General features: G+C 52.0%; 1 protein-coding gene across 1 annotated transcript in view; it reads left to right on the top strand.

Moving 5' to 3' along the window:
• Window positions 1-8,213: 8,213 nt before the first annotated feature.
• The window catches only part of LOC147097225 (mitogen-activated protein kinase kinase kinase 12-like), a gene marked incomplete at its 5' end in the record, with an annotated part of 30,775 nt that continues 25,371 nt past the window's right edge, over window positions 8,214-13,617 (top strand). Inside the window, 2 exon segments of the mRNA XM_085972551.1 lie at window positions 8,214-8,392; window positions 9,466-9,574. Of these exon segments, the coding sequence (XP_085828677.1) occupies window positions 8,214-8,392; window positions 9,466-9,574 (288 nt within the window).

The following is a 13,617-nucleotide window of genomic DNA, read 5'->3' as shown; positions in this document are numbered from 1 at the left end:
GGGGGGCGTGTGTCACTAATCCTGTCCCGGAGGGTGAGCTGTCCCGGGGGGGGGGGCGAGTGTCACTGATCCTGTCCCAGGGGACGAGCTGTCCCGGTGAGCGAGGGTTGTGGATTTATTTGCTGCTGTAGGGACGGAGCTCGGGACCAGCGTGGATACGACTCGTGAATCGCACTGAGGTATATGGAGACCAGAACTGTGCACGGTGCTCCAAGTGTGGTCTAACCAAGGTATATGGAGACCAGAACTGTGCACGGTGCTCCAAGTGTGGTCTAACCAAGGTATATGGAGACCAGAACTGTACACAGTGCTCCAAGTGTGGTCTAACCAAGGTATATGGAGACCAGAACTGTGCACAGTGCGCCAAGTGTGGTCTAACCAAGGTATACGGAGACCAGAACTGTGCACAGTGCTCCAAGTGTGGTCTAAACCAAGGTATACGGAGACCAGAACTGTGCACAGTGCTCCAAGTGTGGTCTAACCAATGTATATGGAGACCAGAACCAGGGGTCATAGTCTAAGGATAAGGGTAAGCCATTTAGGACAGAGATGAGGAGGAATTTCTTCACCCAGAGAGTGGTGAACCTGTGGAATTCTCTGCCATAGAGGGCGGTGGAGGCCAGTTCATTAAGTATATTCAAGAAAGAGTTGGATATATTTCTTAAGGCTAAGGGATCAAGGGATATGGGGAGAAGGCAGGGACCGGGTACTAAATTTGGATGATCAGCCATGATCTCATTGAATGGCGGAGCAGGCTCGAAGGGGCCGAATGGCCTACTCCTGCTCCTATCTTCTATGTTTCTATGTGTCTCGCTCTCTGTCTCGCTCTCTGTCTCTCTCTCTCCAATTTCCAATTCCAATTCAAATGCTTTATTGGCATGAAAGTTTACAGAGAACCATATTGCCAAAGCTTACATAGCAAAAAGGTACAGTTTTCCAACATTCTGTAGGTGTCAATCGATTTGACATTTGTTGGGTACATACAATATTACTTTTAACAATATTAATTTTAAACAGTCTTACTTTTAAACAGTCCTCAGGTTGTGACATGTTGTTACATATTTGGCCCCAAGGTATGGCCTGTCTCCTTCTCCCAGGACTAATCTCAATTTTGACAGGTCATCCCAATTCCTTGAAATCTGGGGTTGTTTGGCTTAGCTTGTTGAATAATATGTTTCTTGATGTGTTGAATTTTTCGCATTTTAGGAGGAAATGCATTTCTGTTTCAACCTCGCCGGCCAGACATTGATCGCATATTCTATTCTCTCTAGGCTGCCAGGATTTCTTGTATCTGCCTTTTTCAATTTCCAGTTGGTGGTCGCTTAGTCTGTACCTGGTGAGGGTCTGTCTCTGTTTTGTGTCTCTGATGGTCGTGAGGTAGTCTGCCAGTTTATATTCTCTTTTTAGGGCCCGGTAACATTCTAATCTGCTTTGGCTTTTGGTTATTTTGTTCCAATGTTCCAGGTAGGTTTCTTTGCATTGTTTAATGATTTGGTTCACTCGGATTGGTGTTTGGACGGCTGTGTTGGTCTGGGGCTGGTCAGGGTCCGGCTGAGTACTTAGTTTCAGTAGCAGCTGACTCAGGGACTCTTTTCTGGGTTTAGCTCTTGGGTCTGAAAGGCTTTGAAATGAAGGGTGTCTGGGGAGCTAGATTTGAGGTGATTTAGGAAGTTTAGTGCTCGTTTTTGGATGTTTATTATCAGTGGGTATCTGCCTAGTTTGGCTCTGCATGCATTTGTTGGCGTTTTTCTTTGGGTGCGAAGGATGCTTCGGCAGAATTCTGCATGTAGGGCTTCTATTGTGTGTTTTTCCCATTTAGTGTAGCTTTGGTGATTTAGCGGGCCCCATACTTCACTACCGTACAGTGCAATGGGCAGGATTATGCTGTCAAATATTTTGAGCCAGATTTTGATTGGATTTGGATGTTGTAGAATTTTCTTTTTATTGCATATAGGGCTCTTCGGGCTTTTTCTTTTAGTGCATTCACTGCTATGCTGAAGCTCCCTGATGCTGTAATAGTTAGACCAAGGTAGGTGTAGCTCATAGTGTGTCCTATAGCGGTATCACTGAGGGTAAATTGGTATTTGTTTTCCTGACATCTGGCCTTTGTTGAAAAATCATGATGTTGGTTTTCTTTAGATTTACTGTTAGAGCCCAATTTTGGCAGTATTTGTCGAGTAGGTCTAGTTGTTGCTGTAATCCCTGTTCTGTGGGAGACAGCAGAACCAGGTCGTCCGCATAGAACAGGGATTTCACTTCTCCATCAAGGAGACGGAGACCTGGTGACTCGCTTTGCTCCAGCATGTCTGCTAATTCATTTATGTATATGTTGAACAGGGTCGGGCTCAAATTGCAGCCCTGTCGGACGCCTCTTCTCTGGGTGAAGAAATCGGTGCGTTTGTCTCCAATTTTGACCCCGCATTTGTTTTTCAGATACATTGATTTAATAAGGTCATAGACTTTGCCCCCTATTCCACACTGAAGAAGTTTATAATAGAGCCCTTCGTGCCATATAGAGTCAAAGGCTTTCTTGAAGTCGATGAAACAGGCGAATATTTTCCCATTTTTTGTTTGGTGTATATGTTTTTCAATGAGGGTGTGAAGGGTATAGATATGGTCGGTGGTGCGGTGTTTTGGAAGAAAGCCTATTTGGTTTTTTCTGAGGATATTATGTTTGTTAAGAAAATCAAGTAATCTACTGTTTAGAATACTGCAGAATAACTTCCCTAGACAACTGTTGACACAGATGCCGCGGTAGTTATTTGGGTCTGATTTGTTTCCGCTTTTATATATGGGGGAGATTAGTCCTTGGCACCAGATATCGGGAAAACAGCCTGAACGTAATATGATGTTGAATAATTTGAGTACCGCACCCTGCATCTCCATATTGCTGAACTTGAGCATTTCATTTTTGATGTTGTCTGGGCCACAGGCTTTCTTTAGGTGGAGAGATTTTGTTTTTGTGGCCAGTTCTTTCCATGTGATTGGGGAGTCTAGAGGGTTTTGGTTGTCTTTAATTGTTGCTTCTAATGTGTGGAGTTTTTCTGTGACCTGATGTTGACTTGGGTTTGTTTTGTTTATTGGGATGTCTTTGTAGAGGTTTTCAAAATGTGTTCTCCAGATGTCGCCATCTTGGATTGGTAATGCTTGCAATTGTGTTGTACTCAGGTTATTCCACATTTCCCAGAATTGTTTTGAATTGGTGGAGTTTTCAATTTCTTCGAGTATTTTGTGGGTATAGTTTTGTGTTTTGTTCCTAATGGTGTGTTTATATCTTTTGAGGGTTTCATTGTATCTAGTACGTAGGTCCGGATTGTTTGGTTGCCGATGCTTTTGGTTTGATATTTTTCTCAGGTCTTTTCTGGCATTTTTGCATTCGTGGTCAAACCATTTCTTATTTTTATTTTGTCTTTTGTGACTCTTCCTCTTCTGTTTCACGAGGTCGGCTTTTACAGCTGCCTCATGGAAGATCATATTTATATCCTCTATGGCCATGTTTACACCATCTCTGGTGATCTCATATAGATTTTCTTTAAATTTTGAGATTTTACTTGTGAGATCAGGTGAATTTAGTGCTGTGATGAATTTATCTCCACTGTCTGGGGCCCATCTGTATGTCTGGTTTATTTTATGTAGCTTAATGGGTTCCTTTTTTGTGTCTGTAGTTTGGGCAGAAAGTTTAAGGTACACATTTATTTGGTTATGGTCTGAGAGGGGGGATTGCTGCCTGACAGTGAATGCGTTGATATCGCAGGGGTCCAGGTCAGTGATTGTATAATCCACCACACTAGACCCAAGAGTTGAGGAATATGTGAGTCTCCCTAAGGAGTCCCCTCTGAACCTACCGTTAACTATGTACAGGCCTAAGGCTCGGCAGAGTTGCACTACCTCCCTACCGCTTTTATTTATTACACAATCGAGGTTGTTTCGGTTTGCGATGGCTGGTATGACATATAGAGGGGTCTGGCCAAACACATGGTTGTTGCCCTGTGGGTCTATGAAGTCAGGTTCACATCCTGTCCTTGCATTTAGGTCCCCACATAGTAGCACCTTTCCTTGGGCCTGGAAATGGCTGATTTCCATGTGGAGAGTGTCAAATATCTCCTCTTCAAAATATGGCGATTCTATTGGAGGTATGTAGATCGCACATAAGTAAACATCGTTTTTTGCTATTCCTATATTTTTATCTAATTTTAGCCATACGTGTGATTTTCCCTGTTTTATCGGTGAGATGTGTTTGTTCAGTTCTCCTTTATACCACACCAGGATTCCCCCGGAGGTTCTGCCCTTGCGTGTCTTAGTGTTCTTTACTGAGGGCACAATGATTTCATGGTACATTGGAGGACAGTGGGTCGGCATGTCCTTTTGGCACCATGTTTCTGTTAACACAATTATATCAATGTCTTTTATAGCTTTTAGGAATTCCGGGTCTGTACTCTTCATCCCAAAAGTTGAGGAGCGGAGGCCCTGGATATTCCAGCAGCTTATGTGGAAAGAACGCATTTATATAGTTCAATAAAACGAAATAAAATGGACCTATTTTGTGGGATGCGTGTGGAAACACTATTTTCTATAATGCTAAATGATGATTTAGTATAAATTTCATGAGGCATGCACATATATCTATCTAATAATAGTAATAATACTGATAAGATAACAATAATGATAATGATAAATAACAATATTAATAATTTCTCCGGCTTTCTATCAGGCTGTTCAGCATCGTCATGATCTTTCTCAGTTCTTGGTCTACAGTCTGTGGTCTAGAGGGGGGTCTTGGGTCAGGTATAAAAGCACGGTTCTGTTGTCGGTTTTGTAAAGGGGGGTGGGGGACATTGGTGGTCCTATTTGGGTTACGGCTCCCAATGGTCTCTGTCTCTCTCTCGCTCTGTCTCTCTCTCTCTCTCTCTCTCTCTGTCTCTCTCTCTCTCTCTCTGTCTCTGTCTCTCTCTCTGTCTCTCTCTCTCTCTGTCTCTCTCTGTCTCTCTCTCTCTGTCTCTCTCTCTCTCTGTCTCTCTCTCTCTCTGAGGTATTTGTGTTGACGGGAGACTGTGGGCCGGGCAGTGTCGGGACCCAGAGTCTTGTCATTTCCCCCAGTGACGGGTTCTGCTGGTCAGACTGTCGGAGGGTGGGGAGCAGGTGCTGGAGGACACCATCTGTCCGTGGTTGGGGCGGTGCGAGCTCGGGTTTAATCTGGTTAATCGGATGCTCAGGGCTGGAAAGCTGAGCTCAGGGTCTCCTGAGAGCTTTAAATCCACGGCAACAGACAGGCTGAGCCCTGTCCAGGGGAGCCAGCTGACCCCGGGGGGGCGAGTGTCACTGATCCTGTCCCTGGGGGCGGCGAGTGTCACTGATCCTGTCCCGGGGCGGGCGAGTGTCCCTGATCCTGTCCCGGGGCGGGCGAGTGTCCCTGATCCTGTCCCGGGGGGGGCGAGTGTCACTGATCCTGTCCCGGGGGGCGGGGGGGGGGGCGAGTGTCACTGATCCTGCCCCGGGGCGGGGGGGGGGGGGGGTGGTGAGTGTCACTGATCCTGTCCCGGGGGGGGGGGTGCGGCGAGTGTCACTGATCCTGTCCCCGGGGGGGGGGCGAGTGTCACTGATCCTGTCCCGGGGGGAGGGGGGCGCGAGTGTCACTGATCCTGTCCCGGGGGGGGCGAGTGTCTCTGATCCTGTCCCGGGGGGGGCGAGTGTCTCTGATCCTGTCCCGGTGCGGACGAGTGTCCCTGATCCTGTCCCTGGGGGGGGGAGCTGAGTGTCACTGATCCTGTGTCCTGGGGGGGGTGCGTGTGTCGCTGATCCTGTCCCGGGGTCGGGGCGAGTGTCACTGATCCTGTGTCCTGGGGGGGTGCGTGTGTCACTGATCCTGTCCCAGGGGGGGCGTGTGTCGCTGATCCTGTCCCGGGGTCGGGGCGAGTGTCACTGATCCTGTCCCGGGGTGGTGCGAGTGTCACTGATCCTGTCCCGGGGGCGGGGGGGGGGGGTGCGAGTGTCACTGATCCTGTCCTGGGGGGGGGGCGCGAGTGTCACTGATCCTGTCCCGGGGGGGGGCGGGGGGGGGCGAGTGTCACTGATCCTGTCCCTGGGGGGTGCGAGTGTCACTGATCCTGTCCCGGGGGGGGGCGGGGGGGGGCGAGTGTCACTGATCCTGTCCCTGGGGGGTGCGAGTGTCACTGATCCTGTCCCTGGGGGGTGCGAGTGTCACTGATCCTGTCCCGGGGGGGGGGGGGCGAGTGTCACTGATCCTGTCCCGGGGGGAGGCGGGGGGGGCGAGTTTCACTGATCCTGTCCCTGGGGGGTGCGAGTGTCACTGATCCTGTCCCGGGGGGGGGGGGGGCGAGTGTCACTGATCCTGTCCCCGGCGGGGGGGGCGAGTGTCACTGATCCTGTCCCCGGGCAGGGGGGGGCGAGTGTCACTGATCCTGTCCCGGGGGGGGGGGGGGCGAGTGTCACTGATCCTGTCCCCGGCGGGGGGGGCGAGTGTCACTGATCCTGTCCCCGGGCAGGGGGGGGCGAGTGTCACTGATCCTGTCCCGGGGGGGGGGGGGCGAGTGTCACTGATCCTGTCCCGGGGGGGGGGGGGGCGTGTGTCACTAATCATGTCCCCGGGGGGGGGTGGCGAGTGTCAATGATCCTGTCCCGGGGGGGGTGCGAGTGTCACTGATCATGTCCCGGGGGGGGGGGGCGTGTGTCACTAATCCTGTCCCGGAGGGTGAGCTGTCCCGGGGGGGGGGGCGAGTGTCACTGATCCTGTCCCAGGGGGCGAGCTGTCCCGGTGAGCGAGGGTTGTGGATTTATTTGCTGCTGTAGGGACGGAGCTCGGGACCAGCGTGAATACGACTCGTGAATCGCACCGAGGTATATGGAGACCAGAACTGTGCACGGTGCTCCAAGTGTGGTCTAACCAAGGTATATGGAGACCAGAACTGTGCACAGTGCTCCAAGTGTGGTCTAACCAAGTTATATGGAGACCAGAACTGTGCACAGTGCTCCAAGTGTGGTCTAACCAAGGTATATGGAGACCAGAACTGTGCACGGTGCTCCAAGTGTGGTCTAACCAAGGTATATGGAGACCAGAACTGTGCACGGTGCTCCAAGTGTGGTCTAACCAAGGTATATGGAGACCAGAACTGTGCACAGTGCTCCAAGTGTGGTCTAACCAAGGTATATGGAGACCAGAACTGTGCACGGTGCTCCAAGTGTGGTCTAACCAAGGTATATGGAGACCAGAACTGTGCACGGTGCTCCAAGTGTGGCCTAACCCAGGTATATGGAGACCAGAACTGTGCACGGTGCTCCAAGTGTGGTCTAACCAAGGTATATGGAGACCAGAACTGTGCACGGTGCTCCAAGTGTGGCCTAACCCAGGTATATGGAGACCAGAACTGTGCACGGTGCTCCAAGTGTGGTCTAACCAAGGTATATGGAGACCAGAACTGTGCACGGTGCTCCAAGTGTGGCCTAACCCAGGTATATGGAGACCAGAACTGTGCACGGTGCTCCAAGTGTGGTCTAACCAAGTTATACGGAGACCAGAACTGTGCACGGTGCTCCAAGTGTGGTCTAACCAAGGTATACGGAGACCAGAACTGTGCACAGTGCTCCAAGTGTGGCCTAACCAAGGTATATGGAGACCAGAACTGTGCACGGTGCTCCAAGTGTGGTCTAACCAAGGTATATGGAGACCAGAACTGTACACAGTGCTCCAAGTGTGGTCTAACCAAGGTATACGGAGACCAGAACTGTGCACGGTGCTCCAAGTGTGGTCTAACCAAGGTATACGGAGACCAGAACTGTGCACAGTGCGCCAAGTGTGGTCTAACCAAGTATACGGAGACCAGAACTGTGCACAGTGCTCCAAGTGTGGTCTAACCAAGGTATACGGAGACCAGAACTGTGCACGGTGCTCCAAGTGTGGTCTAAACCAAGGTATATGGAGACCAGAACTGTGCACAGTGCTCCAAGTGTGGTCTAACCAAGGTATATGGAGACCAGAACTGTGCACAGTGCTCCAAGTGTGGTCTAACCAAGGTATACGGAGACCAGAACTCTGCACGGTGCTCCAAGTGTGGTCTAAACCAAGGTATACGGAGACCAGAACTGTGCACGGAGCAGGTGCAGGGAGCAGGGGCAGAGAACCTGTATAATGAGGGGTTTGAGCCCCAGGTTGCTTCTGTGGTGGGAGCGAGCTGGGCGGCTGACTGACTTTGTGTAATTTGTTCGCCTTTGTTCCCAGGTCGTTTGGAGTGGTGCTCTGGGAGCTGCTGACTGGAGAGATCCCATACAAAGATGTCGATTCCTCTGCCATCATCTGGGGTGTTGGCAGCAACAGCCTCCATCTCCCCGTCCCGTCTAGCTGTCCTGACGGATTCAAACTTCTCCTCACACAGTGCTGGTGAGTATCTCCTCGTGCAGTGCGCTGCTCCCTCAGTACCGCCCCTCCGACAGTGCGGCGCTCCCTCAGTACCGCCCCTCCGACAGTGCGGCGCTCCCTCAGTACTGCCCCTCCGACAGTGCGGCGCTCCCTCAGTACTGCCCCTCCGACAGTGCGGCGCTCTCTCAGTACTGCCCCTCCGACAGTGCGGCGCTCCCTCAGTACTGCCCCTCCGACAGTGTGGCGCTCCCTCAGTACTGCCCCTCTGACATTGCGGCACTCCCTCAGAACTGCCCCTCCGACAGTGCGGCGCTCCCTCAGTACCGCCCCTCCGACAGTGCGGCGCTCCCTCAGTACTGCCCCTCCGACAGTGCGGCGCTCCCTCAGTACCGCCCCTCCGACAGTGCGGCGCTCCCTCAGTACTGCCCCTCCGACAGTGCGGCGCTCCCTCAGTACCGCCCCTCCGACAGTGCGGCGCTCCCTCAGTACCGCCCCTCCGACAGTGCGGCGCTCCCTCAGTACCGCCCCTCCGACAGTGCGGCGCTCCCTCAGTACCGCCCCTCCGACAGTGCGGCGCTCCCTCAGTACCGCCCCTCCGACAGTGCGGCGCTCCCTCAGTACCGCCCCTCCGACAGTGCGGCGCTCCCTCAGTACCGCCCCTCCGACAGTGCGGCGCTCCCTCAGTACCGCCCCTCCGACAGTGCGGCGCTCCCTCACTCCTGCACCGGGAGTGTCGGCCTGGATTATGGGGCTCATACCCCATGAACTACAGGACCCCGGGTGGAGAGTGGGACTGACTGAGCCACTGCCAGTGTGACCCTTCCAGCATTTCGCTTCAGAGGAGCGAGCTGTGTGTATATTTTCTATTCCCGCCCGCACTGCACGCGTGCCAGCCGCCCTGGGCCCTCGCAGTGGGATCCGCAGGTGTGTGAGTGTGAGTGTGTCCCTGAGGGTGAAGGGTCCGTGTCTGACCCCTGGCCCCAGAGAGTGAAAGATCAGTGTTTGACCCCGTTCCTCCCTGAGAGGGAGAGGAGCCCCACACGTGGGTAGACCGACTCGGCTCGGGGTTAATCGGATCTTCGCTGTTTTGCCAGGAACGGGAAGCCCCGGAATCGGCCGTCGTTCCGACAGATCCTCCTGCACCTGGACATCGCGTCTGCTGATGTGTTGGGCACGCCACAGGAGACGTACTTCCAATCTCAGGTAGGAGACGGCGGGTCCCCAGAGGGGTGGGGCGAGAAAGCGGGGAGGGAGCTGGCAGTTCTGCCGCCCAACGCGCCTCACCGTCGCGGCGTTGCGTGGGTGGCGGCCGAGTCCAGCGACTCGATCACTCAGTCACAGATCTTGTAAAATAAGGGAAAGACTTTGATTCCTACAACACCTTTCCCGACTTCCGGACGTCCCACGGCGCTACTTCGGGTGAATGGATATAGCTCGGGTTATAATTCAGGGGGATGCTGGATAAGCACATGCAGGAGAAAGAAAGACTTGCATTTATATAGCGCCTTTCACAACCACCGGACGTCCCAAAGTGCTTCACAGCCAATGAAGTACTTTTTGAAGTGGAGTCACTGTTGTCATGTAGGAAACACAGCAGCCAATTTGCGCACAGCAAGCTCCCACAAACAGCAATGTGATAATGACCAGATCATCTGTTTTTAGTGATGTTGATTGAGGGATAAATATTGGCCCCAGGACACCGGGGAGAACTGCCCCCTGCTCTTCTTCGAAATAGTGGCGTGAGATCTTTTACGTCCACCTGAGAGGGCAAATGGGGCCTCGGTTTAATGTCTCATTCGAAGGACGGCACCTCAGACAGTGTGGCGCTCTCTCCGTACTGCCCCTCCGACAGTGCGGCGCTCCCTCCGTACTGCCGCTCCGACAGTACTGCACTCCCTCGGTACTGCCCCTCCGACAGTACTGCGCTCCCTCGGTACTGCCCCTCCGACAGTGCGGCGCTCCCTCAGTACCGCCCCTCCCTCCGTACTGCCCCTCCGACAGTGCGGCACTCCCTCTGTACTGCCGCTCCGACAGTACTGCGCTCCCTCGGTACTGCCCCTCCGACACTCCCTCAGTACTGCCCCTCCGACAGTGCGGCCCTCCCTCAGTACTGCCCCTCCGACAGAGCGGCGCTCCCTCAGTACTGCCCCTCCGACAGTGCGGCGCTCCCTCAGTACTGCCCCTCTGACAGAGCGGCGCTCCCTCAGTACTGCCCCTCCGACAGTGCGGCCCTCCCTCAGTACTGCCCCTCCGACAGTGCGGCGCTCCCTCAGTACTGCCCCTCCGACAGAGCGGCGCTCCCTCAGTACTGCCCCTCCGACAGTGCGGCGCTCCCTCAGTACTGCCCCTCTGACAGAGCGGCGCTCCCTCAGTACTGCCCCTCCGACAGTGCGGCGCTCCCTCAGTACTGCCCCTCCGACAGTGCGGCGCTCCCTCAGTACTGCCCCTCCGACAGTGCGGCGCTCCCTCAGTACTGCCCCTCCGACAGTGCGGCGCTCCCTCAGTACTGCCCCTCCGACAGTGCGGCGCTCCCTCAGTACTGCCCCTCCGACAGTGCGGCCCTCCCTCAGTACTGCCCCTCCGACAGTGTGACGCTCCCTCAGCACTGCACTAGGAGTATCAGCCTAGCTTTATGTGCTCTAGTCCCTGCAGCGGGACTTGAACCCACAACCTTCTGACTCAGAGGTGAGTGAGCTACCCACTTTTTTTTATATTATACTTTATTGAACATTAAGAACATTTACAACATCGTGATCGTTACATTGTATGATACAAATCAATTCCACTGCTCTGCACAGCCATTCCGCCACCACATTTTAACATCAAAACCTGAAGTTTAATTCGTCACCTGCAACATATATTAATCGATTGTACTTTAAAAATTGGTTGTAAAATACTGTCTTTAAATTCCTTTCTGAGTAAAACATCCACAGAGCCTTATAATGATCTTTTAGCTTATATTTAAAATACTCTTTTAGATTGATTCTCCTCCCCTTAACAAACAGAGCATTCCTTCTTTGCACAATCACGAATCTAGCCAAACTGAACATTAAATTAATTGCCGCTCGGCTAGACTCGGGCAGACTCTCCTGCAATCCCCATCTCAAAATTGAGTCCCACGGGATTCCCATTCCCGCTGTTCGGTCCCCACCCAGCAAAAAAGCTTCACACAACTGTCGAACATAGTACTTAAAGTCATTTAACTGCGGACATAACACCAGTAAATGGGACAGAGTCTCATCCCGTGTCCCACACATTGGGCAAGTTGCCGCCTCCACTCGTCCAATCTTGCACAAGACCGTCATGGTAAAAATCCGGTCATGAGCCAATTTGAAATCCAGTTCAATCCATTCTGGGCATTTAAAATCCGCCCACACTCCCTTCCAAATCCTGTTGAAGTCCAGCTGTGGGTATATACTCTGCCAAAACTCCTGACCAGCAGGTTGTAGTGTATGTACCTTTAAGAGCCCCTGTGTACTGTAATACCGGTAGTGACCACTCGGGTATATAAGCCTGTATAAGCGTCTTGTATCTTTTAGTTCACCTCCAGACTTTGTTCAGTAAACACCTGTTAAACCAACTCCTGCATTCTGTGTTTTCATTAACACACGGATACAACAGTGGCGACGAGTTGGAAACGGACTTACCTGCAGTTCGGCAACACCTCAAGGAGATTGATTCCTCAGACAAAGGTCGAAGAAAAAAAAAAAAAAAAAACTGTGGTTTCACCAGCTAGCCGGGCTGGTGGCAGGTACTGCACTAATCCTTCCTGGGCGGTGGGCTGGGGCTCGATCGGGTGGCTCTGCAGCGGGGCCGAGCAGCGAGTCGAAAGGCGGAGGCAAACAGAGACGGAGGGTGGAGCACTCGGGAGACAGCCGGCGCTGCAAATCAGGTCGGCATTCGGACCAAGCAGAGGGAGGGAAAAGTCCCAAAGAGTCCGGCGGGAACGAGTCTCCAACTATTAAAAATATCTGTGTAAATAAAAACCGCGGAGAACAGCGGTGGGAAAGCGCGGGAGGCGCCATTTTTTCTCGGCAGGGAAGAAAGGAAAGCGCGGGAGGCGCCATTTTTGATTTTCAGGATGCCTAAGACTGGCAATATTACTGCTTTCGATAGTGATATAGAGGATTGGACCACATATGTCGAAAGAGTGGAGGTATATTGCACAGCGAATGAAATAGAAGATGATAAAAAGGCATCGGTACTTCTAAATCTGATGGGCGCAAGGACATACGGGCTGTTACGAAACTTAATCACTCCAGCCAAACCGATGGACAAGAATTTTAAGGAGATTGTTGATACCCTACAGGAGCACTTAAACCCAACACCGCTGCTGATAGCGGAACGATTCAAATTCTTCAGGAGGAATCAGCACAAGAATGAAAGTAACGCTGATTACCTCACCGAATTAAGAAAGCTGTCAAAGCACTGCCAATTCGGGGCAGGACTGGCAGATTCTCTACGAGACAAATTCGTCTGCGGTCTCCTAAGTGAAGGAACACAGAAAAGGCTACTTTCTGAGAAAGATTTGACGCTAGACAAGGCTTTCAGTGTGGCTGTATCATACGAAGCAGCAGCAAAAGGAGCTGCAGAGATACAGCAAAAGCCACAGGACTTCGGCACCCATGAAATGACACGGGGTTTCGAGAGATGTTATCGCTGCGGCAGATCCACCCACGACCAGAGGGACTGCTGGTTCAAGGACAAAGCATGCAGGCAATGCGGAAAGATGGGACACATTGCACGTGTATGCCGATCTGGAAACAAAAAATCCACTGACAGAAAAAAAATCAATAAGGAAAAGTACAGAAAGGTACAAATGATGACGGACAGTAGCTCCGAAGACCAGAAGAGCGATAGCGACTCCGGAAACAAGAGACTAAGCTGTCTCAAATTACATAATGTAATTGCCAAAGAAGATTACCAGACCATTTGGGTTACCCTCACGATAGCTGGGTCCCCAATTAAAATGGAGCTAGATACAGGATCAGCTCTGACCGTCATAAGTCGGGATTACGAGCGGCTATTTCCGCATATACCTTTGAAAGACACATCCATTATCTTGAAGACATATACGGGGCAGGAAGTATACCCCAGAGGGAAAATAAAGGTGCCTGTTGTATACAACGGCAAGGAAATACAGAAGTTGTATTTATACGTTCTGCAAGATGGTGGTCCACCGTTGTTGGGACGTGAATGGATCAGGAAGATACGTTTAGACTGGCACTCCATTCAGGCACTGACGG

This window comes from Somniosus microcephalus, chromosome 33 (genome assembly GCF_052327205.1).
Source record: "Somniosus microcephalus isolate GS21.2 chromosome 33, FLI_Smic_1.0, whole genome shotgun sequence".
Lineage (NCBI taxonomy): Eukaryota > Metazoa > Chordata > Chondrichthyes > Squaliformes > Somniosidae > Somniosus > Somniosus microcephalus.
This window is presented reverse-complemented; position numbering and strand designations above follow the sequence as displayed.